The sequence below is a fragment of the Leuciscus leuciscus genome (genome assembly GCF_965113295.1).
Source record: "Leuciscus leuciscus genome assembly, chromosome: 4".
Classification (NCBI taxonomy): Eukaryota; Metazoa; Chordata; class Actinopteri; order Cypriniformes; family Leuciscidae; genus Leuciscus; species Leuciscus leuciscus.
Window position 1 is genome coordinate 49,597,497 of NC_138728.1, and position 27,730 is coordinate 49,625,226.

The 27,730-nt window shown below is 36.7% G+C and overlaps 1 protein-coding gene and 2 long non-coding RNA genes across 9 annotated transcripts; 2 read left to right on the top strand and 1 right to left on the bottom strand.

Moving 5' to 3' along the window:
• Positions 1 to 473: 473 nt before the first annotated feature.
• On the top strand, positions 474 to 3,774 carry LOC309497060. 5 transcript variants are annotated; one of them, XR_014205335.1, is made up of 3 exons: positions 474 to 1,308; positions 1,410 to 1,465; positions 1,670 to 3,774. It is a non-coding gene; the product is annotated as an uncharacterized lncRNA (long non-coding RNA). The 5 variants fall into 5 exon arrangements; XR_014205336.1 differs by having other exon boundaries at positions 1,673 to 3,774; XR_014205333.1 differs by having other exon boundaries at positions 474 to 1,465.
• Positions 3,775 to 6,330: 2,556 nt separating this feature from the next.
• On the top strand, positions 6,331 to 20,741 carry LOC309496981 (uncharacterized protein). 3 transcript variants are annotated; one of them, XM_082167190.1, is made up of 9 exons: positions 6,331 to 8,264; positions 8,909 to 8,932; positions 10,805 to 12,824; positions 13,288 to 13,359; positions 13,585 to 13,600; positions 15,974 to 16,032; positions 18,205 to 18,318; positions 18,443 to 18,517; positions 19,809 to 20,741. In XM_082167190.1, exons 1-9 carry the CDS (start codon positions 8,112 to 8,114, stop codon positions 20,042 to 20,044), a joined length of 2,769 nt encoding a protein of 922 aa, XP_082023316.1. In that variant the 5' UTR covers positions 6,331 to 8,111; the 3' UTR covers positions 20,045 to 20,741. The 3 variants fall into 3 exon arrangements, with proteins under 3 accessions (XP_082023316.1, XP_082023317.1, XP_082023318.1); XM_082167191.1 differs by lacking the exon at positions 18,205 to 18,318; XM_082167192.1 differs by having other exon boundaries at positions 8,128 to 10,270.
• Position 20,742: 1 nt separating this feature from the next.
• Positions 20,743 to 27,116, bottom strand: LOC309497085. Its single transcript, XR_014205367.1, has 3 exons — positions 26,627 to 27,116; positions 24,465 to 24,517; positions 20,743 to 21,321 (listed from the first exon to the last, which is right to left on the bottom strand). It is a non-coding gene; the product is annotated as an uncharacterized lncRNA (long non-coding RNA).
• Between the last annotated feature and the right edge of the window lie 614 nt (positions 27,117 to 27,730).

Genomic DNA, 27,730 nt, shown 5'->3' on the forward strand with positions numbered 1-27,730 from the left:
ATGCAAGGTACTTCATGCTGATGCTTCAGTGAAAGACATGCATGTGTCAGACCACGAGGCACGCAATTCCTTGCATCTGTAAAAGCATACATTTTATATTAAAAATAGTATAAAAATTTAAAGGATATATATATATATATATTCATACTTTTGTAGAGCACCAAACCCCACTCCTACCCTGAACCTATCAACTTCTCAACAACGTAAAATTATATTAAGGAAAGCTATTAGTGGTTAAGATAAAACATTTTGTGAATATGTTATATGTTATTTCTAAGACATTTTTATAAAAGCTACTTGAATATCATAATTGAAGGTCAAGTCCTGGATTAAGCTAAGCTCTGTCTGTGAAACCAGGGCCTAGTGTGAAAACAAAATGAGTGCAAATAATAAAATATATAAAATAAGGAAAAAGAACATGTGTTAATGCATATTGACAATAGCAAACATAAAATATAAAAAGGTAACACTACGCAACCCAGCTAACAATGACCTGGCGGTCCACCAGCGTTTTTTGGGCGGCACGAAGTCAGCGGTTTGACACGGTCGGACCTCCGGCGGCACACCATCGGCAACCCGACCAATCTGAAAACCCCGTCGGTCTGCCAGCGTTTTTTGGGTGGCACGCCACCAGCGGTTTTCCGCGGCTGGGCCACCGTCGGCACACCAGTGGCAAGCCGATAGTCGGTCCACGTGTTTCTGAGCGCTTACAGGACGTCTTTAATTTATAAATATATATATATATATATATATATATATATATATATATATATTTATTTATTTATTTATTTATTTAACAGTTAAAAAGAATCTGAAAGCACAGAATAAAAAAATGGTGAAACTGACCTAATAGCTGCAGCAATATCAAAAGCAAAATGTTGGTGATATAAAAAATATTGCCTATGAGCATTTTTAGCACGCGTTCAAATGAAATATGGGGCTTGAGTGTTCGTAAAAACAACAACAAAAATATTTAAATTATTTTTAAAAAGCCACAATTGTCCCACTATCACGAGCAGTAGTGGTAATTGCACCTATGCATGGGTCATATAACTTCAAAATGAGTTTTAAATTCATAATTTTATGAAGAGATTTTTATTCAAGTAAGGTTCTTATTCTAGATGTTTATGTTTGTAAATGCTGTGTGTGTGACTGTGACGCGTTTTAATGTGCGTGCGCGTGAACACTCGAGCCGGGTTCAAACACTGGAGTGGAGATGAGTTGCCAAGGAAACGGCGCGGGTCCGCACCGCACTACTGCAACTGTCAGCAAAACTCCGTCTCTCGCTGTTGTTTTCACTGCTTTCAGGTGAGTTTAGCCTCTAAAATCACACAAATAATACACACAACTGTTCTTGACACTTATCTTACTTGTAATTGACACGCTTCTGTTGAATATTTACTTCATAGAAATGGTTTAGTGTCTTCGAAAAAGTCCGTTAGCATCTCAACCGTTTTCAGAAGAGGTAGGCTAACTATAGCTTGAGCTTTTGTTTATGAAAGTTTGGGCCTTTAATCACATCTTATGTGTAGATGAGAGGTTTTGATAGTTTTGTAAAGATTTTGCTTGTACTGTTAATCGGTGACGTCACTTACATGGAGTACTTAAAAATTGCTGAAACTAGCTCAACGGTTAACAAATATTGATAAAAAATGTTCTGTGATTTCAGCAGCAACACAAATAATCCATCTACAACAGAGGAAAGCTCCAAAATGTCGACATTTTTGAAGAAAGCTGCTGCCAGAGAAGTGGGAAACACATGGTGAGGTGAGGAAGCTCATTAAATAACAGAGAAGATTTTCTTTTTCCCGAAAATATTAGTTAATGTTATCTCATTGGTTTTTTTGTCAACTTGTTCTCTTTCAATTAGGACTGGTTTTATATTTCTATTTCCATCTGATTAATCGTGGGCCTCATTTAACTGAGAGTAGGCATTTATGAATAATTTTGGAAATATTAAATAAAATATGAAAAACATTGCACTGTTGATCAAACTAGTCTACTTTAATGTTTCAAAAGGAAGTTTGATTTGTTTTGTGTTTATCAATGTCAGATGGATAAATGAATATTAGATGCAGTTCAGGGTAGGATCAAGTTTCTCTCTGTGAAAAAGAATGTGTGTAATATTCAAAATAGTTTCTGTGTTTTAATGTGTGTGTGTGTGTGTGTGTGTGTGTGTGTGTGTTTGGGTAGCGTGTGTATGCATGTATCCACACATGCTCAGGTCCAAGGGCTCGATGTTTGCAAGCACACATGCACATATGTGTACATGAACATAATGAACATGTTCATATTTTACTTAATATTTTCAAAATTATTCATAAATGCCTACTCTCAGAAAAATTAGGCCCACGATTAATCAGATGCAAATAGAAATATAAAAACAGTCGTAACTGAAAGAAAACAAGTTGACAAAAATATTGAATCCAGAATTGGGTGATAATATAGCATAACAAGTGATTTATAAGCTATTTTTTGTAGACCAGTTATTTTTGACCGGGAACACCACAAGTGTTATAGGGTTTTGAACACAACACAATGAAAAAGTAAACCTAAAAACATACATTTTGTTATCCTAATTAAGAAATCATTGTCTGTTCTTTCTCTTTTCTGCATTTCACTTCTGTTGTAGCTTCTGTCCTTTTAATAAACCTGTCATTGTATAATAATATTGTTGGCTCTGTGGCAAATGGTTAGTTGTGTTCCTAGATCCTTCCATGCAGATGCCCTGCACCATAGCAGAGTTGAGCTGATCATCATCTCTGAGGCGCTATCACCCATATGACTAGTAAGTAAAACCAAGCCAAAGACAAATTTCCACTTGTGGACAATAAAGGAACTAAACTAAAACTTCAAACATACTCTAATGTTGTTGGTAAAAAAAAATGTTTTGAAAGAAGTCTCTTATGCTCACCAAGACTGCATTTATTTAATAAAAAATACAGTAAAAACAATAATATTGTGAAATAATATTCAAACATTTAAATAACTGTTTTCTATGGAAAATGAATTGATGAAACGTTTATGATTATTATCAGTTTTGAAATCAGTTGTGCTGCTTCACATTTTTGTGTTTTTCAGGATTATTTGATGAATAGAAAGGGAAAAAAAGCATTTTTTTTGAAAAATCTTTACTCTCTCTCTCTTGGTCAATTTAATGCATCCTTGCTGAATAAAAATATTTATTTTCTATTCTTATAAAAATAATCATTCTATTGAACCCAAACTTTTGAATAGTAGTGTAAACTACCATTTATATATGTTGGGTCTATATTTAACAATCCTGGAGAGAGAAAAAAGAAAGTGGATTAAAATGTTACACTGGTTTACAAAAAAAAATATTAATCAGCACAACTGTTTTCAACATTACAAATACTCAGAAATGTTTAGGACGTTTGCATTGTGAGAATGTATAGTATTCAAATATAAAAATGCTGACTCGTTAGGTCATGTTTTCTCATTAAAATCTGACGATTTCCTATTAATTCAATATAATGTAAGGGAATAACTCTAGAATATCCTTCCTGATATGTTTGGGGCCCAGAAACATGATCCTAATTTAAATCTAGATTAAAGACACATCTCTGTAGCCAAGCATTCAATTTACACATCTCATAATCTTGCACTACAGTTATATGTGATGAAATAATAAAAAGTGCACATGATCATCTTTTGCCTAAAATAATATGACAGCAGCAATGCTAATCTTTCTCCTGTTGCTTCCCTGTTTCTATCTCAGGATGCTCAGCAAGTTCACTAGAGATTACAGCAGCTCTAGTGTGGATCCAGCCTCACTCGTGAAGACCCAGTTTCACACACAGGGCTTAGATTAAGCCAGGATTAGGCCTTAGTTAAATTAGGATATTTAAGTAGCTTTTTTAAATGTACTTCAGAAAAAAAGAAGGAAAAAAAAACATTACTGGTGCGCATATTGAGACAAAACAATGGCCCTGAAATATTTTAAGATATGTCAGTGCAAGTTGCTTCCAGTTAAGACAGTTCAAAAATGCATTTTAGTCAGGGACTATCTTAAGCCTTTTCTGTGGAACCGGGGAAGGGAAGGGAAGGTTTGCATGACAGTTTTGCTGACAAATAAACAGGAATATCTCAGTACACGTAACTAAGAGAAAGAGTAAACATTGTTCTAACATATTACCAACATTGTAAGAATAGCAGGTTAAAAATCTGCAACCCTTTGAAGGATAGCAATTAGGACTTTAAACTCATGACTTGGATTATCTTATGGACATTACTTTGTTGCCAAAAGATGCTCTCCAGTGAATAGCAGTCGCCTCTGGCTGATTAAAGGATATTTCGCGATTGTATAACCTTGAACATGCATTTTTTGTAAAGCTGCTATGAAACAATTTGTATTGTGAAAAGCACTATATGGTTTTACTATGGTACAACTGTACCAACCATGTTATTTATTTATTTATTTATTTATTTTTCAAACCATGGTTCAACTAGTAATATTGCTGTAATAATTGCTGTAAAATTATGGTAATCATGACTATAAACGTATGTTTTTAAACCTTGGTTGTTGTGAAAGCATGGTTCATTTTGTTAGCAACTATGGTTTTACTGCAAATGCTGTGGTAAAACCATGGTTAATTTTCATAAGGGTACAACTTATCCTATAATGTCCTTGACTAATAGTCACATTGGATAAAAGAATCTGATAAATGTAATGCAAATGTATCCATTTCATCTGTTCACTGAAAATTAATTTAATAAAAATTAATTTGCAACTGCTATTGAAACTGGTGTACATTGCTTTTTTTATCCATTATAGTGAATTTTGGTTAGCATGAGTAACTGATTATAAACCGTGGACCGACCGTGGTCCGCCAGAAAACACTTATTATAAACCAGCGGCACGATAGCGGACCACCGTCGGGAAAGCGGCGGCTGCCGCTGGAGGTCCGCTAGAATAACGATGAGCAAAACGCCAGTGATCCGCCGGCGGCGTCCGCCGGTGGGCCGCCAACTTTGCCACCGGTGGTCCGCCACTGGCCCGCTGGACTCATGTTAGCTGGGAAGCATACTCGTTTTGTATGAAGATGCATGTGCATTAATTAATAACATGTCCACATTAAAGCAGTCCATGCAGCGGGCTTAAACATTTAGCTCACAAACACCTAACAGTCCTGACTTCATTTACAATATTTTAAAATTCTGTTTTTAATAACTTACATGCCGTCTGTCGCGCGCGCTCCCGCTGCCAGCGTCTTCCGTTCGCGGTGATCCGTTCAAACCGCATTATTTGAATCATATTCGGTGAATCACTGAATCGTCAACATGAACGAACTAACAAATCTTTCAGTTGTGTTTAATGAACCGATTTAACAGTTTGATTGAAAAGAATCATTTGGTTCACGAATCGAACACCGCTTCTGCGTCTCGGAGCACGTGATGATTATTTCAAAATAATAAGAAACTACATGTGTTTATGAAATTCTTGCAATTAAACCTTGGCATCAAGCGAAATAAAAGTTTGTACAAATAAAAATTATTTGATAAATTAGAGATACTTCTACTAAAGTACATTAACAAAGTAACAATACTCACTGTTACATTACTGTCCACCCCAGCTAATTTGACAAATATGACGTTATGGATGAGCTTTTATTGTTTAGGCCCCATTTGACCTATTTTTAGTCACTTTTTGTCTGCTAAAACTTGCTGGACATTCATTAATCGATGCATACCTGTGAGCTTTTGGCTTTTGTTTGTTTAAAGAGTGTAGATTTGTACACACTCATACAGGCTTTAACACCCCACTGCTGAATCATTAGGCTAACTGAAGAATATAGGCTTCCTTGAAACAAAAACAGGAGTTTGCTAAATTATGTTTGGTGTACAATGTGGATGAAGAAGTGCTGTTGTCTTGGGTTCCTCGAGTATCATATTAAGATAACAAGTCTTTTTGAGCTTTTCTGAAGAATCACAGGCCTCTAGCTCTATTCAGATAGGATTATTTTTTACTAGAGTAGAAGAGTAGTGTAATATCACCTCAAGATGTCTGTAATTTTAATGGCCAACCCAGATAGCACACGTACGTCTGCAAGATGTCTGTTAAAGATGTCTTGATCTGGAAAGCATCTGCTGTGTGCAGACGTCTGTAAGATGTCAGTTTTACATACATTCTACATCATAAACATCTTAAAGACATCTAATAGACGTCTATTTGACATCTGATAGGAAACGTCCAATAGTTGTATTGCAGATGAGCAAACTACGTCTTGCAGATGTAAATATAGACGTCAAATAGACGTCTCCGAGATGTACCTGTGCTATCAGGGAATTCACATTTGATGAGAAGTCTTGTGACACATACACAGGTCAAATTGAATGATATATAAATTAATTTAATTAAATTCTGATTGGATTCTGTCAGAAAAAAAGGCATCTACGGAAGGCTAAAAGAAATGTTGTGCCTTCAACCTTCTTTTTGATCTGAATTGTATGTGGTAAACACTCGAGGTGTCTACTTTTAAACAGAAACTGACCAAATCTTTTCTGTCAACACAGGATTGTTAGCTGAGGTATTTTCGTTGACCTTTTTACACAAGGTAGAAGTTGGCATAATATGTCCTGATATTGTCTGTAATGATCTCTGATACGGCACTTTTGTACGAGACAAACACCACAGAGAAGCTCTGGTAATAATTTCTGTACTCCATCTCTAAATGTAAAACCTGTCCTGTCTGAACAGGGCTTGTGTGTCCTGCACACATTCTTGGATGGACTCACCCTGCTGAAAAAACAGCATATGCTGGTTAGGTATGTTTTGGTGCTGGGATGCTGGTTTATGCTGGTCCTTTGCTGGTTTATGTTGGTCATGTTGCTGGTCAAGGACCAGCATAAACCAGCTAAAACCAGCATCCCAGCACCAAAACCTACCTAACCAGCATATGCTGTTTTTTTCACCTGAAAGTCTAGTCTGAGCTCTTTCAACTGAAAGAAACTTGCCCTGACTGAACTTAAAACATGTCACGGTCTTCGTTTTGTCTCAAGATGCACACCAGTAATGCTTTTTTCTAAGGTATATTCATAAAAATGTCTTAATTGAACTATTGCCTAATTCTGGTTTAGGCCAAGTCCTGTCTGTGAGACCCGGCCTTAAAGACTATCAGACGACCCTGCACAGTGAAAAAGGTGCTCAAGGCCACCCGGTGCAATGAAGCGGGTCTCATTCAAATGTTTAGTGTGTCACATGACTAATCACTGCAAACTAATCAGTGAGCCCATGTAATGAACCACTTTTTTTGTTTTCTTAGTAAGGAAACTACCATGAATGCAAAAATGATATTTATATATAACACACACTAGAAGTCCTTTGCACAATCTGACATGTGCTTAATATTGAACCGGAAACCGGCCAGAGGAGAACTGGCCCCAACTAAGCCTGGTTTCTCCCAAGATGTTTTTTCTCCATTCTCTCACGAATGGGGTTTTGGTTCCTTGCTGCTGTCGCCTCTGGCTAGCTTAGTTCGGGGCCCCTTATTTCTAGTGATTATCATCATTTTGATTACAGAGACCATCTCTGCATTTGATGAATAAATAGTTTAATCTGGTCATTATACATTACCCTCACTCTATTCTCCTATTCGATAATGTTCAGTGCTTTGCTACAATCTGTATTGTTAAAAGCGCTATATAAATAAAAGTGATTGATTGATTAATATATATTATTGACAGAAAACAACCAAGTATATAAATAATATAATTATATAAAAATATATCAATATAATAATAAAAAATAAAAAAGGTTAATAATTAAAATAGGATTGGTTTCATTTATGCATCAAAAATTATAATCTAGTATTTATTCTAAAAGATACTTTCAAAATAATTACTTTAAAGTATATTTAGCTGGTTATAGATTTTTTATTATTATTTTACTTAAAGAGTTCCACATTGTATTAATAATTTGAGTACTTCACTACTGATCCATTGTAGTGTGTTCATGAATGTGCATTTAACTACAGCAATAGCTGCCGTTTTAATATTGTTCACATTAATTGGACTGACGGTTTGTGACTTTAAACACTGGAGAACATGCTCGTGATAGTTTGCTCAGTTGAGTCCTGATTAGGCCTTAATTGATGGCCACGCCCACCCCTCCCCCACTCCCACCCCTCCCCCACTCCCCGAACACCTGCACAGCGAGTGCCGCAGAAATGGAGCGATTGAAGAGGAGGATGGAGCGATTGCGTTTGCATCACGATAAATGCGCTGCTGCTGCTGCTGAACGACAGGTAAGACTTCACCATATTTGTCATCGCAATTATTTTATTTTATTTTGTATTGGTCATGATTGTCGTGTGGCGCGGTGGTTGTTAGAGTAACTTTACAGGTAACATTTTACGATCTAAGGCCTAGTTCTTAACCCAGCGGGCACATTAATATTTGACGTCGAATATTAGTCATTAAGATGCTGTAACATCACTTTAAATTAATTTTGAAGGGCAATTTTTACCAGTAATAATTAAGTGAAAATCCCACACTGAGATTGGTTTAATGTATCTGTAGGTCAATATGTTTGTCGTTCGATTTTCACAAAATAAATATCAATTTTGTTTAGCCTCAGTTTGATTTGCAGGTCTGACCTGTTTTTAGACGTATTTTTTCCAATATCAGAGTTCGTGTAACTTGTGTGAGTGTTTGAGGGGGAGGGGGAGGGGCACGCGCTGGAAACAGTTTCAGTCAAGTAGAGAAGCGACAACTAATAACCAGGAGCTTTGACTTAGCTTTTCTCTCATATATATATATATATGCATTTCGTATTTTATTTATCTCATGGAAATAACTGAATGCTGAAACATTTGTCAAGTATTACTGTATAGCTTGTTAATTGTAACATGTTACTGGAATAATTTTTAATCTTCTCTATGATGTGCAGGTATTGGAAGGAAAGTCAGCACAGGTATGTGTCTTTACAAAATCTTTTAATAGTCTTCAGAAACTAAGTTTTCAAATTAAACGACACCATGTGATCGCATAATACAAATCAATTAAAGGATCTAGAATCATTATAAGAAAAGAATGAGAGAACCGTTAATTCCTAGAAGCAGTGTGATTATTTGTGATGACATCCTTCTGTAAAATCTGAATTATTAGGGTTAGATTATTACTCATGGCTGTTAGTCCAGCCACATTTACGTGGGCTACAGTAGAGAATATGAGACAGATCTTTAACACTTTACCATTTAACAGTAAGTTGTCGTTTGGTAACATTATTTCATGCATTAAAGTAAAGGTTGACACAAATGTAAATTCTGTCATTAATAACTCACCCGCATGTTGTTCCAAACCCAAGACCTTCAGTCATCATCTTTGAAACAGAAGTGAAGCTATTTCTGATGAGGGCGATTAATTAAAGGGATAGTTCACCCAAAAATGAAAATGTGATGTGTATCTGCTTACCCCCAGGGCATCCAAGATGTAGGTGACTTTGTTTCCTCAGAAAAACACACACACACACACAGACAAATCCAAATGACACCCTGCGGCTCGTGACGATACACTGATGTCCTAAGACACCAAACCATAGGTTTTTGTAAGAAACTGATCAATATTTATATCATGTTTTACCTTTGATTTTTTTTTTTACCACAGCCATGTCCATCTGTCCTGAGCACGAGCTCATCATCCGGCTCTTTACATGTGAACGCGTTCTGGCGTAGAATATGCAAACACCGGAAGGGAAACCGGTGATAAAAAACAGTCTCAGATGAGTTTGCGCAAGCAAACGTAATCTTTTAGCTTTAAATCGGTTTAAGCAAGTAATTACCGCTTTGAATAGCCGCTATACCCACAACCTCTGTGCTCTGTGTAAACAATGAGTGTTGTACTCATGCGACGGATCGCTTCCGGTGTTTGCGTATTCTACGCCAGAGCGCTACACGAGTCACGAACAGGATGATGAGCTCGTGCTCAGGACAGATGGACATTGCTGTGTATCAAAGGTAAAACATGATATAAATATTGATCAGTTTCTTACAAAAACCTATGGTTTGGTGTCTTAGGACATCAGTGTATCGTCACGAGCCGCAGGGTGTCATTTGGATTTGTCTGTGTGTGTTTGTGTTTTTCTGAGGAAACAAAGTCACCTACATCTTGGATGCCCTGGGGGTAAGCAGATACACATCACATTTTCATTTTTGGGTGAACTATCCCTTTAATTAATCGCCGTCATCAGAAATAGCTTCACTTCTGTTTCAAAGATGATGACTGAAGGTCTTGGGTTTGGAACAACATGCGGGTGAGTTATTAATGACAGAATTTACATTTTTGGGTGAACTAACCCTTTAACTTACATGAACTAACAATGAGCAATACATTTGCTGCACTAACCCTAACCCTATATATAACGGTAAACAACCTTATCTGCCCTAGAAACACAAATCTGCATGACTCTCACACTCGTCACTGTGCGTGGGGCAGCAGTTCTGCTTTTTAATGTAGTTTGGCCTAATATAGCCTATTTTATGTGCAACCATAGTTAACTGTAAAAAAAAAAAAAAAAAAGATAAAAAAAGTGCATTAACCGTTTCAAAATTTTATTTGAATAATACATAAGTAACTCTTGATGGTAATTTTAACTAAGATTGATAAATGCTGTAGAAGTGCTGTTAGTTGTTAGTTCATGTTAAGTAGTTAACTAATGTTAACAAATAAACCTTTTTGCTAAGTGTTACAGCTACTGTTGAACTTACTTAAATATCAGAAAGTCAAATAGCACATCTTCAAAATGTCTCTTTAATGATCTCATGATAATTATGCATTTTACTTGTAGTCTAATGATATTCATGAGGAGTCAGATCAAGAGGAATCAGAAGTCTCAGAGTTCCCTGAATCAGACATATCCAGCTGCTCTGGTTTAGATCCAGACTACAAACCTAAAAGTTCATCCAGTGGAGAAGATTTTTCAAGCCCTGACAAAGGAGCACCTAATCTGTCCAGCGAAAATGAAGATTTGAATGATGACAAACAGCAAGACGGCAAATGTACCATAAATAAAGAAAAGAACTCCCAAAGTTACATCAAAAGACACAACAAAAAACAACAGATAAACAAAAAAGACAAAGGCAAACCAGCTGTCACCGTAAAAACTTCAACAAAAAGGGAAGGCTTTAGGCGAGCATGGGACAAAAAACATTATTGTCTCTACTGCAGTAAAGCACAAACCAAGATCTCCAGACATTTGGAAAGAAAACATATGGATATTAAAGATGTGGGATATGCCTTTAGTTTTCCATTAGGTTCCAAAGAAAGAAAAGTTATTTTGGAACAGTTGAGAAACAAAGGCGATTTCAGACACAATACAGATGTTTTAGAGAAAGGATCAGGACAAATAATAACTTGGAAACAGCCTTCAGTTGATGCTTCTATTAAGGATTACCTGCCATGTCCTTTCTGTTTTGGGATGTTCAGAAAGAAAGATCTATGGAGACATCAGTCGTCGTGCAGAACAAAACAGTCCTGTTTGAAAGATCAAGATGATAACCAAAAAAACACACGAAGAAGAGTGCAAAGTCGTGCTGCATGCCTGCTTCCAATCGCAGCATCCTCCGACGGGTGTCAGAAGATCATCAACACAATGAGACAAGATGATGTGTCGTTTCACATCAGAAATGATTCTTTAATTTGCAAGTATGGAGAATCGCTGTATGGAAAACATGGTCGTGTCAGGTCGAGGCACCAGTACATTGCACAAAGAATGAGGGAGCTTGGCCGATTCATGCTGGTTGCTAAAGAAATGGACAACACTGTCAGAGGTCTTGAAGATTTGTGTGCACCTGCAAGATTTCAGTTTGTTGTTAATGTTGCCAAGCGTCTTACCCAATTTAGTCCAGGCAAGAATGAGTATGGAAAACCTTCAACAGCAGTAAAAATTGGATTCTGTTTGAAAGGGGCTGTAGAGGTCCTGATTGGGCAGGCTCTTATGAATGAAGATGATCTTTCAGAGAAGAAAGCAAAAAAATTCTTTGAACTTCTGGAGAAAAACTGGAGGAACAGTGTTTCTATCGCCGCTCACCAAACCATTCAAGAAAAAAGATGGAATAAAGAAGATGACATCCCCCTCACCAAAAATGTGATTGCTCTGAGAGACCATCTCAGGATGGTAGAAGATGAAGCAAGAGCAAACCTGACACAGCAAATGAATTTACGAGCTTACAAGGCATTAAATGAGACCGTTCTAGCACAAGTTATTATTTTCAACAAGCGCCGTGAAGGCGAAGCATCTCGCTTAACTCTCGACACCTACAAGAAAGCGAGCACAAATGCCATTAATGAGGATATTTACAGTACTTTGTCACCGCTGGAAAAGGAGTTGAGCAAGATATTAACTCGCATAGAAATCAGGGGCAAAAGAGGAAAAAAAGTTCCCGTTTTCTTGACTGAGAGAATGAAGGAGTCAATTAATTTGTTGGTCCAAAGGAGAGAAGAAGCTGGCGTACCTGCTGAGAATCCTTATCTGTTTGCAAGACCTGATGCAATGACAAACATACGTGGATGTGACTGCCTGCGAAAATATGCAAAAGAAAGTAAAACTGAAAACCCTGAACTCCTAAGATCAACAAAATTAAGAAAACAGGTCGCCACACTCTGCCAACTCTTGGACCTTACTGAACAAGAGCTGGAGCAAGTTGCAAGGTTCATGGGTCATGACATCAGAGTTCACTGTGACTTTTACAGACAGACGGACAAAACATTCCAAATTGCCAAAATAAGTAAGCTTCTGTTTGCAATGGAGCAAGGTACTGAAACCCTAAGAGGGAAGAACCTTGACACACTCCGTCCTTCAGTAAACGGTATGTATGCACTATGTATGTTTATTGCTGGTGCACTGTTTACTTTTTGGGTGGGGCTATGCAATCTTCTTGACCGTAACACTGGTTTAACGTGTCATAGAAATGTACTTTCACATAGACCAAGGGCTGGTCACAGACAGAGCTTAGCATAAGTCAGGCCATAGTTCAATTAGGACATTTGAGTAATTTTTTTATAAACATGCTTAGGAAAAACATCACTGCTGTGCATCTTAAGACAGAACAAAGGCTCTGGGATGTTTTAAGATTAGTCCGTGCAAGTTGCTTTCAGTTGAATCAGCTCAGATTTACATTTTAGTCTAGGACTAGGCTTAAATCTTGTCTGTGAAATCAGGGGAAAACGTGTAATTAATATATGTAGCTCACTTAATCAAAGTTACTTTTGTACTTCTGAGTTTTGGACCAAGATCAAGCACTAGTATTTGATTTTTAAAATCTTTTATAGGTGAAAGTCCTTCTGTCTCACAGAGACAAACAAAAAAAGGAAGGCCGAAGAGAGGAAAAGAAGCAAATGAAGGTATAATTTCAATTTTAAATTTAATACTTGTCCATATAAACAGTAAACTTGTCCAGCAAATGTGACATTAATTGGAAGCACCTTTTGTAAAAAGGTGGAAAAGTCTAACTAGTAAAATGTGTATACGTCACAGTAACTACTAACATGAGTAATCTTACTCCTATAAATGATCTCCTCCACTGCATCAGCCGCATCATGTTCTTCATGTCACTTTTTGTTTTTCAGACACATGTTCTGAGCTCTTCTCTATGGGATCAAATTCCCGCCAAATATATAGCGGTCATGAATAAAAAAATAATAAGCGTGAATAAAAAATTTAAAAACACATGTAAAAATATATTGCACAAACTGAAAAAAAAGAATGCAAAATGATCAGAATAGCAAACAACGTGGTCACAGATCAAAATATAATAAGCGTGAATCAAGAAATAACAAGCATGAATAAAAACTTTAAACACATTAAAAGTTATTTTGCAGAAAACTTAAACTTATGGTCATGCTTTCTTAAAAAGTATGTTTTCCTTGGTTTTATTACTGTGTTCTTTGTGCTTTCTTGCATTTTCTGCTCATATTTTACTCTTTTGTACGCTTGTGCTGTTTTTCTCTTCGCTCTTCTTTCTATGTTCTGCGCTTGCTTTCCCAAATGTTGCAGTTCGAGTTTCATGTAAATTAGGGCGGGCTTAAGCGTCACCATTGGTCCACTAGTTCTAGATTGACAGCTACTCCTCTAGCCAATCAATCGAAGAGGGGAGTTGACGTCACACCAATGCGACTCGTGGCTACTGATGCTTACTTGTTATACAGGGGAAGATGACCATCAACTCAGTTGGCAAAAACATTTCCGTGACAGGACACCTTTAAACTGCATGTGTGCCTGCAACTCAACCTGTTGCCGGTATATACGTATACCTGGCAATATGGTATCGTTAAATTCGTCATCCTAACGATGACCTGTTACAGTTATGCCTGTCTGATTATCCATCATTCACCTCTAATGCACTGGACCTGGCACCGCGAGCGTCGATCTTCTCCGAGCAGTAACTTGCCACCACCTACTGGCCGTTTTACTTTCATATTTAATCAATAACAAGGATGGGTAATGTCGGTCCTGGGTGCAGAGTTTAGCTCCTCCAACCCTAATCAAACACACCTGAACCAGCTAATCATCGTCTTTAGGATATTTAAGACAGGTGAGGTTTTTAATCGGAGTTGACGCTAAACTCTGCAGGACAGCGGCACTCTAGAAACAACGTTACCTATCGCTGATGGAGATGTTGCTGTATTCAAATTTTAAGCTATATTTAAAACATTAATCCTAAAGTAATATGCAATTATGTAGCTATGTAAGTAAACACAATAAGTTTGTAATAAATCACTGTATTAAATTCAACTGGTTTCTGTATATCTTCTCTGTAACACAATCATTTTCAATAATCTTGTCAAATTTGGCGAGGTTAATAAAAAAAAGGTAGGCAATGCGTAGCGCTGACAGGTGAAAGTCCTAAAGTCTTCAGACAATGGCCGTTTTTAACTTAGTTTTTGCAACGAATTGTAGCGTTTCATAACTGCAGGATGTTTCACTTACAGCAGCCTTAGCATATTGACATCATGAGCCAAGTACTATTGTTTAACACCAATTACCAGTGTGCACATTAACATTCTCATGTATCTCAAAAAAGATTAATTTAATTATTTATGTCCAGAGTTCAGATAGCTTTACTGCTTGAAAGTCTTTGTAAAGTTAAATTGAACTGCCGTCTTCCCCTGTATAAGTAAGTGCAGCACTCCTGAAAAAGAGGAAGGATTAAAGAAAAATGAAATAAAAGAGAGCGCAGCAGTGCTTCTTTGTTGTTATATTTACTCAGAATGAAGTGCATCACGGGCGCGCACCACCCACTGAAGTGTGCGGTGACGTAATCACGCTGGTAAGCCAAGCGAAAATAATTAATTTAATAAATGCACATAAAGCACAAATAAGAAATTGAACAGTATATAAAAGTATTAGAAAAATAACATTTTAGTATATTATAATGGAATTGAAGATAAACATAAACAGCTTGTACTCCTACATAAGCATCAGTAGCCAGGAGTCGCATTGGTGTGGCGTCAACTCCCCTCTTCGATTGATTGGCTAGAGGAGTAGCTGTCAATCTAGAACTAGTGGACCAATGGTGACGCTTAAGCCCGCCCTAATTTACATGAAACTCGAACTGCAACATTTGGGAAAGCAAGCGCAGAACATAGAAAGAAGAGCGAAGAGAAAAACAGCACAAGCGTACAAAAGAGTAAAATATGAGCAGAAAATGCAAGAAAGCACAAAGAACACAGTAATAAAACCAAGGAAAACATACTTTTTAAGAAAGCATGACCATAAGTTTAAGTTTTCTGCAAAATAACTTTTAATGTGTTTAAAGTTTTTATTCATGCTTGTTATTTCTTGATTCACGCTTATTATATTTTGATCCGTGACCACGTTGTTTGCTATTCTGATCATTTTGCATTCTTTTTTTCAGTTTGTGCAATATATTTTTACATGTGTTTTTAAATGTTTTATTCACGCTTATTATTTTTTTATACGTGACCGCTATATATTTGGCGGGAATTTGATCCCATACTTCTCTCCTCAGAAAGCCCCGGAGAGATGCAGTGAGGATGAGGGTTCAGATACAGCAGGTGAGTTTAAGTTTCTCCAGTCTCCGTGTACAGTGCAGAACCACACTAGATTCTGAACACAATCTCATTTCCACTAGATTCTAAGCCACAACAGTAGTCTTAGTCTAAAATATAGGCACAAAGTCTGAGCTGTTTGAACTGAAAGAAACTTGCACTGACTGACCTTTTAAAATATGCCCGTGCCTTTGTTTGTCTCAAAAAGCACACCAGTAATGTTGCTACTGTTACCCAATCCTTACTAGTCTCAAACATCCTCAATGGTGACACGTCGACGTCACTTCCCTGGTTTGGGAAAAGCAGGTAAAAGTCCACCTACTACGTCTGTGTGCATGTCAACTTGTGATGTGGGCGGAGTCTCGTGACATCACCTTGATTAAAATATAAATAATTTTTTTTTTCCTGAAGTAATAACAACTTAGTTTCACAATGTTTTTTTGTGAAATTGTTTTATCAACAAAATATCATTGCATTCGTCGTTAGATGCATCGCTTTCTGACAGGAAGTTGACATGCACACAGACGTAGTAGGTGGACTTTTACCTGCTTTTCCCAAACAAGGGAAGTGACGTCGACGTGTCACCATTGAGGATGTTTGAGACTAGTAAGGATCGGGTAACAGTTGTTTTTAATACACTCATGGTGGACTTAATTTTTTTTCCAATGCAGCGTTTTGTGGGTACATACCCTATTTACACTACTGTAGAAAATTGGTAAGATTACTTGCACATTGAGTGGTGCAATTTACCAGATCCATCACATGTACCATGTACGGCTGTAGCAAGCCATTCGACAAACTTAAAAATACTGAGATATTCACCTGAGCTAAATTACTAATGTTATCACTCCTGTTACTAATGTTACTTAAAGTGCCTTTCTAATTACTCTGTCTGACAAGTAATTTAGATACTCCATAAATAACTTAATTATTCAAACTGTTAATTACATCTTAAACTCCCTATAAACCTTAAAGCATACTTTTTTTTATTGTCTAACTCTTTATTCTTTCAAAATAAGAACAGGGAATAGTTAAGTAAAACAAAACAAAAAAACAACACTAAAACTTAAACATTTTAATAAAAAAATTTACTTCTTTGGTTAACAAATAAACTTTTAAACTTTGAGTAATTCTAACATTCTAGCATTGAGCCTTTTAGAGTAATGAGTATCATTTAATTTCATATGCACTGATAAACTGTACATGTTTTTGAACAATAATTTACCTGCTCTTAAAAAAAAAATACAATTTTTGTGCTGTCATTCATGCACGCATGCTTTTTTTTTTATTAGCACAGTATATAAATAATATTCCAATGTTTTATATACTAATTTCTTATTGCCTAGCTCATTATAAGCATCAACATCTGATCTAAACATTTCTAGACGCTCACATTTTAGTTGTTCAGGGAAAGCTCAACTACTAAAATCTATACAAGTTTGTGAAAACAGGTTAACTAAAAACCTGTCATACAGCAATATCTTGACCTCTTCTTTTTGGTATTGCCGTTCAGGAAGACCCATTTCATGATGATAATTTCTATTTTCTTAATTATAAAGTGTAGTGCTGTTTTTAAACTTGTAGTCAATCTATAATGTATTTGTCTAAAATCATTGATTAAAAATAAGTTGGTTCATTCTGCACTTTTCTCCTGTTTTTAGAGGTCCAATGAGTCCTAATAGAATTTAGAAATTGTGTAAATAAATGTCATTAAAAATGTATCTTATCTAATCTTGATGTCAGGCAGTGTTAGGTTTGATATGATGTTTGAACGAGGCTCAGGCGTTATCTGAACCGCTTCATAAGACCAGTTCAAACGCGTCTTAAAATACTCCACCATTAATGCTCATAGAGACTGGAGAGAGTCTGAGGTTTATCTGTGTACTCTCACAATAAAAACTGAAATAGTGTGTTAGTAAATAAAGCAGCTAGCACTTTCTGCTGTCTCTCCTCTTCTTCTGTGAACGTATTTGTGCTGGAGAGAGCATTGTAAATATAAATCAAAACTAAACACTGTTTTATTTCATTTGTTAATCTGTTAATTGAGTAAAATATCTCATGCATTTTTGTGCATGAAGTCTGTTTACAGAAAGTCTGCTCTTTAAGGACTGTTAATCACTCAGTGCTTCAGTACTGAACATCCCACAATCCCTGAGCTTCACTGTTTGTCTGTTTCAGATCGAGAGCAGACCAAGAAGCTCTCCTCATCAAAGAGGAAAAGAGTGGCTGAGCTCTTCTCTCCTCAGAAAGCCCCGGAGAGATGCATTGAGGATGAGGGTTCGGATACAGCAGGTGAGTTGGTGTTTGTGATGAAGTCCAGGTAACCATAAACACTTTAGTGTTGTCAGCTTTCACTATCAGTGCTTCAGTACTGAACATCCCACAATCCCTGAGCTTCACTGTTTGCCTGTTTCAGATCGAGAGCAGACCAAGAAGCACTCCTCATCAAAGAGGAAAAGAGTGGGGAAAAGGGCTAAAGGGAAAGCTAAGGGTAAGTTTTTATTATATCTTTGCTCCTAACAATTTTGATAACTGATGGATCTAAAGATTATTAGAACATTTATTTGTCTTTACAGCACCCCTGCCCTCCACATTTAGTATGTCTTCCTTAACAGATACACCCAATTCAGGTCTTGCAGTCTCTACTAATGAGCTGATGAGTTAATGATTCGTAATGATGCATTGATTATAAAAGTGTTGACCACTTCCATAATGCTTAGGAAAAAAACAACGCCTTTTCATGGCAGGCTTTACATTTTACTTGGAGTTTAAAACTAGTAAAATAGGCCCACGGTTTGTGTATTTTCTTCAAAATAATCTTCAATTTAAATTTATTATTTTAATTGTATTTATATTACTAATAACATTTAGTTTAAACAAAAAACAAGACACTCCTAAAGTATCATGTTTAAAAAACAAACAAAAAACATTGAATAGGACTAGTCTAAAGCGTTTCTCAACTGGTGGGTCAGTTTCTGTTCAGTTTCTTACAAAAGCCTATGGTTTGGTGTCTTAGGACATCAGTGTATCGTCACAAGCCGCAGGGTGTCATTTTAAGTTTGGCATTTTTCAGTGTTTCCTCAAAACTATTTTTTTTATAGTTCAGCAATTTTAAGTTCAATTCTTGGGTGACTTTTTTCCCATTATTTTTATTTTTTTGCAAAAAAAGTCAAAAGCAAAAACTTCTTTACTTATTTATGACCATTTGTTCACTTCATATTTGTTAGTGTTTATGACTAATCCTGTTAATCTACATGCATTAATGCATTAATTATTTATTATTGTTATCATGTGGATTGCTGGCTTGTGGGGTGTGCATGCTATTTACAATCTCCCCAGGTCAGCAGAGTCCCAGAATGCCAGTGGGCGGGGCCTGTGGTGTGGTGATTTATAGCTATTGGTTGATGTCTTGCTCTAGAGGTGGTCACGTGCAGATATATTTGTCCATGTAACGTCATCAATCCCACAGTATCCAAACAAGCTGCGTTTGGCGCTTGATTGATTAAATGCTTTTGTTTGTAATGAGGAGGGCAACTTAAGCTATGAAACTTGCAGAATGTTTTAATGGTACAGAGACCTCTAAAGACTAGTTTGAGCCAGGTTTTTTTTTGTTAGTACTGATGCATACTTAACAAATGGAATGAATTGGAACAAATATTTTTGAGGATAAAATTAGGACAAAATACTTTCTCTGACTGTGGACAAGTAAAAGCAGGTTAAGAAAGCTACATTTTGGTCTGTTTTTATTGTTCTGCAATCTGTATTGTCTTTGTCATTTGTAGAGATATCCGGAATAACACTGAGGAAACCATGGAGTGAAGCAGAGAGAAGGGCGGTAAACAAACATCTAGCAAGGTTTGTGGCAGAACAAAGAGTTCCTGGAAAAGCAGACTGCATGAGGTGCCTAGAAGAAGAGAAGGTCCTGAAGGAACGATCTTGGAAAGATGTTAAGAACTTTGTTTACAACACAATTGCTGCGGTGAAACGGAGGTCTGCTTCACGAATCCTTATGTTTTAAAAACGTCTGTGTCTGTGTTCGCCTTCAGTGTTAATTTCTGTGTTAAATGAATAAAACCGAGCTGTTCACTCTGGTTCATCTGCTTCGTCAAATTACACGAATAAAACAGTCTAACAAACGTTTAAGTAGACTGTTTTTAAAATACTTTTTTTTGCATTTCTCTAGTAGCTTAATGGTGACCAACAGGACAATGCTTAATCAATCACTTTCATTTATATAGCGCTTTTAACAATACAGATTGTAGCAAAGCACTGAAAATGACCAAATAGAAGAATAGAGTGATGGTAATGTATAATGACCAGATTAAACTATTTATTCTATCTTAATGCAACATGAAAAAAAAAGCTCTGAGTCATTACTGAACTCATGTTTGTTCAGTTAAATAATAACTTGGAGATGTTCATTCTAAAACAAATAAATAGATAAAAATAATGTACTAATTAATTAAAATATTCTAAAATAATTAAATCTGAAACGGACTCAATAGCGCCCCCCATGAAAATGTCCTCACTCAGGTGGTAAAAAACTGGGTCTTTTCCTTTGTTTTTTAAAGAATCTGAGGTGATAATGTGAATCACAGAGACATCTAGTGTTTAAATCTAGTCAACATTTACCTGTAGATGCAGCAGAAATGGTGGTCCTCAGTTTACAGGTTAATTTACCCGGACCTCACTATGACTGTCAAACAGGAATGTGTGTGTGTAGTTTAAAAAAATTGCGCGAACGTTATCACAGTTCGTGTGTGTGTGTTGCACATCCATAATTGCAAAGGGGACGCGATTAAAACTTTGTAAGTACATAAATGTATCAAATAACCATTCCGAGACGTTTAGTCCATTCTCATTGGTGTCTCTTCATCATCTGGGTCCAGCAGCAGGGCGGGGATATGCAGCTCATTAACATTTAAGGTGGTACACTCCAAAACTGCTCTTTTTAAAACAGGCCCCAAAAATGACATTTTCAAATGGTTATAATAAATTAACTGTGGGGTATTTTGTGCTGAAACTTCACAAATGCATTCTGGGGACACCCAAGACCAATATTACATCTTGTAAAAAGGGGCATAATAGGTGCCCTTTAAATATAAACTGGATAATGGAGTAGTCAATATTTCATAATTCAGTATCTACTGTATCATAAATAATGTTAAATATAATGTCTGACCTGAACAGAGGGGTCTCTGGGCCTTTTGCTGCCTGGGACTGCACTTGCCATCTCGCTCTTCGTTGCTCCAAACCAAGTGAAGTCCAGCTGCTGATCCGAGATATATAAAGGATCTGAGGGTGGTTATAATATTACAGTATGAGAAGAGATGGGATTGGTTTCTGATAAAACTGCTGTGCTGTTCAAGCTCAAGTTTCCTTGTGACAGTGAGGTAAATTAACCCCTTACCAGACACCCCCCATTTTGGCAAGTGGGGCATAAATGACATACCCAAAATAAAAAGGTTGCTGATCATAAGTCATTCTGGGGTGTGTTTCCGGTACAACGACGTAACTCGCTGCTTAACTATCACAGTGTGATGCATCATTGAAGAAATCAACTAGCTAGTCACGACGGTTTCCCAAAACCGTATTGTCACAAATTGGTCGTTCAACCACGTTGGTTGATGATGTCACCATGGCATAGACTGTAAAAAAATGTGAACGTAGTGTCCGTGACGTCACCCGTAGTGTTTCAGAAGAGCATTTTTTTAACCCCAAAGTGACATCAGCGGCAATCCACCTGTCACTCAAGTGACCACGCCTTTAATTATGCAGAACTTTACGGCTTAATAAAATGTAAACGAATGAGTTATAAAAAATTCACCTTCCTCACAGTTGTCATGAAGGGTAAAATTAGCTTTATAGACCAAAACCAATTGTTGCACCAGGCTGAAAACAAATTTTTTCTGCTGTAAATTTGGGCATTTTAACATGTGGGTCTATGGGATTGACTCTCTTCTGCAGCCGGTCGGTGAACTCAAGTCAAGTCAAGTCAAGTTTATTTGTATAGCGCTTTTCACAATACAGATTGTATCAAAGCAGCTTCACAGTATTAAATTAAAATAATACAACAAAGTTTGTTTCAAGAGGAATTTATTGATTGATAAAATTAAATTAAATATCCCCAAAATATCCCCAACTGAGCAAGCCAAAGGCAACAGTGGCAAGGAACCGAAAAACTTCATCAAGTGACCTAATGGTGTCCTAAAACTCCATCAGGTGACCTAATGGAGAAAAAAAAACCTTGGGAGAACCCAGGCTCAGTCGGGGGCCAGTTCTCCTCTGGCATTTATGAGCTAGAGGCCGGATTGTAGTTTGAACTGTAGGATTATATGAATGCCTGGCTGAAGAGATGCGACTTTAATCTAGTTTTAAACTGGGAGAGCGAGTCTGAGCAACGAACAGTATCAGGAAGACTATTCCAGAGTTTTGGAGCCAAATGTGAAAATGCTCTCCCTCCTTTGGTGGTTCTGGATATCCTAGGTATGACCAAAAGCCTTGAATTTAGTGATCTTAAAGAGCGCGATGGATTATAGGGTGATAAAAGATCCGTTAAATAGACTGGAGCTAAGCCGTTCAGGGCTTTATAGGTCAGTAGCAATACCTTGTAATTAATACGGAACTTTATAGGTAACCAATGCAGTGATGATAAAATCAGTGTTATATGATCATATTTTCTTGATCTAGTAAGAACTCTAGCGGCGGCATTTTGGACTAACTGTAGCTTGTTTATTGAGGATGCAGGACAACCAGCTAATAAAGCATTACAGTAATCCAGTCTCGAGGTCATGAATGCATGAACTAACTTTTCTGCATCAGAAACTGATAGCATATTACGTAGCTTAGCAATGTTTCTAAGGTGGAAAAATGCTGTTTTTGTAACATATGAAATATGATTTTCAAAAGACAGGTTGCAATCGAGTATAACACCCAGGTCTTTTACTGTAGAGGATAAAGTAACAGGACATCCTATGATGTTAAAGTTGTATTGTGCGAGGTTTTGTGGGTGGTTTTTTGAACCGATAAGTATTACCTCTGTCTTGTCTGGATTTAATAAAAGAAAATTACGGGTCATCCAATCTTTTATATCTTTAACACACTCTGTCAATTTGGAAAATGTTGCGTTTTCATCCGGCCGTGATGAAATATATATTTGAGTGTCATCAGCATAACAATGGAAACTAATTCCATGTTTCCTTATAATATTTCCAAGTGGCATCATATATATTGAAAATAACAGAGGGCCTAATACAGATCCCTGCGGCACTCCATAGTTTACTTCCGTGTGGCTTCAAGAGAGAGACTGAAAGGTTGCCGCTCAGATGTCACGCAGGTATTGGAGTAATAACGACTTTTAATGAATCTGTTCAAGATGGAATTAATGCTAGATGTTTTGCTATAAATTACAGACATGGCATCTGAGCACTAATTCTCTTTTTTCTCAGTTATCTTGCTTTATTTCCAGATTCAATCATTGGCTTGTTCTTGTATACTAGAGCATGTTCACACATGCGCACTCTTCAAAAACGGTGCTTTCAATCTCTTGACAAACTAAAAGACGTAAATGACACTTGTATGTATTCTAAATAAAAGACACAGGTTGTACTGAATGTCAGCTTGCTTATTTGGATCAAGATAAGGATTTATTGAGTCCACATGTCATGCAAACAAAAAAATTGAGTGCAGCGTTAGTTCAGACAAGCCATGTAGGCATAGGCTGCGATCAGCTGTCAAACCGATCCACCCACTACCATTCTATATCAGACGGGGACTCTGGGAGGATATACAAGGGTGTAACTTTGGTTTGAGAAGTGTGGTGGACACAAAATGGGGGAAAATGTTTTCGCACCCATTTCCTTTATTTACATACCTATGGACTATGGTGATCCAAATCCAGGAAATAATTAAGTTGATTATAATGATAAATTCTGCCAAAAATAATATAGTAGGCGCTGATTGCCAAGACTTGAGAAAATCATTTTATAAAGTCAAAAATGTACACCAATGTTTTGTGTGTAAATAAAATGTAAATAATGTGAGACTCAATTTCCACTTTAATGTAGAAACAACATAAATACAGTATATTTTAAATAATTGTTTAATGGCATCTTTTTATGAATGAAGGCCAGTATCACTGATATTAATTAGCTACTGATGTCTCTATGAAAATAATTTTTTTCTTTTGAAAATTATAACAACTTTTATAATGTAAGTGAACTTAAAACAATCCTCACGTAAAAAACCCCAAAATAAATGTAATATTTACCTGTGCCCTTCCTGTCTAACAGGTATGAAATATACAGAAATTGAACAGGACACGAACATAGGAAATTTCGCCCGTGAGGCACCACTGCTCGGTAAGCATGCTCAAACTGCTCGCAACCCTCCCGAGTCCCGCCCTCACCACTATAAGTATCAAGCATATTACTGTGCACCTTCTGGCTGTCGTCTTCTTGTGTTTCAGATTACCAAGGCTTCCAAGTCCTAGCTGTCATGGACATCATCGCCGAGAGAACAGCAGCATCCCGAGGATGGACGAACATGAGAGAGATGGCATTAACACACGCAATTATGCCAAAATGTCAGTTTTGTCGAGTATCCTCATAAGAGCAGTCTTAAATTAGTTAAATAAAGTCATAAATGAAGGCAAAGAGTTGTGAGAGAATGAGGCGCGTCTCTGTCAGCGGCTGGTTTTAAGGAGACAGCAGCCAATAATGCTTTCTTTCAATAAAGTTAATAAAAGAACAGAGGTAATAGAGAAAAACACTTACTTCTCTTAACTAAAGAGCTTTTTTTAACTTTAATAAGGATTAATCTATATACAACCTAAAATGTATGCCATGTATAAATAAAGAATCATGAATAAGTCTTAATCATGTTTATTTTAATTGAATATTATGTATTTATTTATGTTAAAATCTGTGCAATTAATGTGTAGTTAGCACTACACCAGATATAGGGTTCACGTGAATAGGGTAACATTTTTAACCTTTAGATATCACCATGAAAAATACTGAGTTGATTACTTACATCAAGACAAACAAAATATGTATTACAAGTTTTTTGAAATTGTTTGTTAACATGGACAAACGGTGCATAATCTAATTACGTATGTGCTAATTTGCATAAATACCACAACAGATCTAAACATTGGGTATAGCCAGGTGAACATGTCTTGTTGAATCTTGTTGACACATAACAGTAAAATACCTGATGTTAAGGTCTGAATGGAACCCATTTAGGCTATCCATGAGCATTAATACATAGAGGCAGGAAGAAGTACTTTAGAAACCAGCCTTTATTAATTATTAAGAGATGGGGTTTGGGGCTGGGTCCGTGGGACTGTTTCTGGGGGACGATTCTGAGGGAAGAACAGGAGACGATGGTAAGGAGAATGCAGAAGACAAAAGGTAGGTAAAATAAAAAGTGAATCCCCAGAAACAGTCCCACGGACCCAGCCCTAAACCCCATCTCTGCAATAATAATTAATAAAGGCTGGTTTCTAAAGTACTTCCTGCCTCTATGTATTAATGCTCATGGGTAGCCTAAATGGGTTCCATTCAGACCTTAACATTAAGTATTTTACTGTTATGTGTCAACAAGATTCAACAAGACATTTTCTCCTGGCTATACCCAATGTTTAGATCTGTTCTGGTATTTATGCAAATTAGCACATACGTAATTAGATTATGCACCGTTTGTCCATGTTAACAAACAATTTCAAAAAAACTTGTAATACATTTTTTCTTTGTCTTGATGTAATTAATCAACTCAGTCATTTTCATGGTGATATCTAAAGGTTAAAATATTTACCCTATTCACGTGAGAAAAAGAATGAATAGGCGTATGAATAGACTATATTTGGGTCTTTTTCGAAACTTTCCCCTTATGGGATTCTTCGGGACTTTTTTTTTCCTTACTCAGGACATATTGAGGATACAAAATCAGTTGAGTTTGCTTCTGTTGCCATTCGTGCCATTCGTTCAACCTTTTTTCATAAAATGACTGGACTACTTGTCACTAGTTGTTTTTGGGAAACATCGATACTCGTTGAACTCGTTGAAGATGGTACTTGTTGTGACCATAGTTGTTTAACGATGCTTTTGGGAAACGCAGCCCTGAATAGACAGACTTGAGAGTTTACAGTTCAAGACTCGGAATTACTGAGACTGCTATTAATACGGTGATATACAAGCTCAAAGATAAAACTGTATCCTCTTTTAACTATTAAGGAGTTAATATTAGATTGTTTAACTTGTTAACACTCACCGAGATACAAGTTCACACCTGATGAAATACAGCTTCAAATATAATTGTTCCAGTGTTCATGACAATCCTCATTATCTTTTAGAGTTCAATTCACTACCTCTCTAAAATCAGATCAAACTTCTCTTCTCTGCATTTGCACTGCAACACATCTCATCACTCTGCTAATATTTTCTTTCTGAGCAACCCACAAAGGGGCGGGGCTTCCTATTTTTCCACCAATAGTAATTTTCCATTTGCTAACACACTGTGGGATTTTGCATAGGGGTTATGTAATACTAATAATACTAGAATTTAGAATAATCCTGTTACAATCATACATTGTTCTCACCTGCAGGTTAAAGATGCTAGATGTTGTTTCAGGCTACTCGGCGGTGTCCTTAAACCAACTCAGTCCTGGATTCGGTTGCACTGGGTGTTTGCTAGTATCAATATCTAAACTACAGCAAAATAAAACATTTCTAGGGAAAATCTGGGAAAAAAGACAAGAGTCTTGTTTTGAACGTTTTTCGAATCACCGCAGAATGGTTTCGCTTTACTTAAGAAAAAATCTAAATAATACAAAGACAATAAATTCATAAAGGAAAAAATAACAGAAATGCCTGTAGGTCTTCACCTGAATTGCGGCCCCAAGAGACAGCAAATAAAGCCTTTTATACGCTCCCTGTCATTGGGCTGTCGTAAGAGTTTGGGGCTGTCATTACATTGCAGCAACTCCTTACAAGGTAAATAACTGGCCTTGGAATTATCCAAGGACAGGTTAAGGCAAGTTTGCAAGAAGCACACATACATCTTATTTTCCGCAGCTTATGCTTGTGTAACTGGAGTGAATTATTCATTGATTTGTTTTGACTTGTTTTTTTGTTTTTCCTCTTCTGTACTGTATTATTATTATTTCATTTACTCTTTATACTAATGTTTCATTTTTCAAAAGTTTTGAACTCAGAGTGGGTTAAACCAACGTTTGGGGTTGGTCCATATTTTACCCAAATTTTTTCTTGTGTTTTGTGAGCGCTTAGGTTTGTTTTCATCGGCCAGGCCAAGAGGCCAAAATGTTGTTGTTTTGTGTAGCACACGTTTTTTTTTTGTTCGTTTTTGTCTTGTGCAGTATAGCATGCAGCTGGATTTTTTTCACTGGCTGCATGCATTCGTGTTTTTTGTGAACAGGCGGCATATGAGTTTTCTCATAGTTGTGTTCATGTCTCGTTTTGTGTAAGAACAATCACAAGCCATGTGCTTGTTTTAGTCATGTTTGTTGTGAGCACATGGCTTGTCATGTGTGTTTCCTTGTGCCCATCTTACCAAACACCAGACGTCATTTGGACGTTGTTTTTTGGGCTACATCAAGTCGGCCACTTGATTTAGCCCTACAAAACAACGTCCAAATGACGTCTGGTGTTTGGTGATTATTGGTTCAGTTGCTCCACCTGTCTGT

Excerpts from the sequence above, each read along its gene's own strand:
- LOC309496981 (XM_082167190.1), top strand. The coding sequence starts at position 8,112 with ATGGCCACGCCCACCCCTCCCCCACTCCCACCCCTCCCCCACTCCCCG. Across the intron at positions 18,319-18,442 it reads TGAGGGTTCGGATACAGCAG|ATCGAGAGCAGACCAAGAAG; the intron begins GTGAGTTGGTGT and ends TGCCTGTTTCAG. Across the intron at positions 18,518-19,808 it reads GGCTAAAGGGAAAGCTAAGG|AGATATCCGGAATAACACTG; the intron begins GTAAGTTTTTAT and ends TGTCATTTGTAG.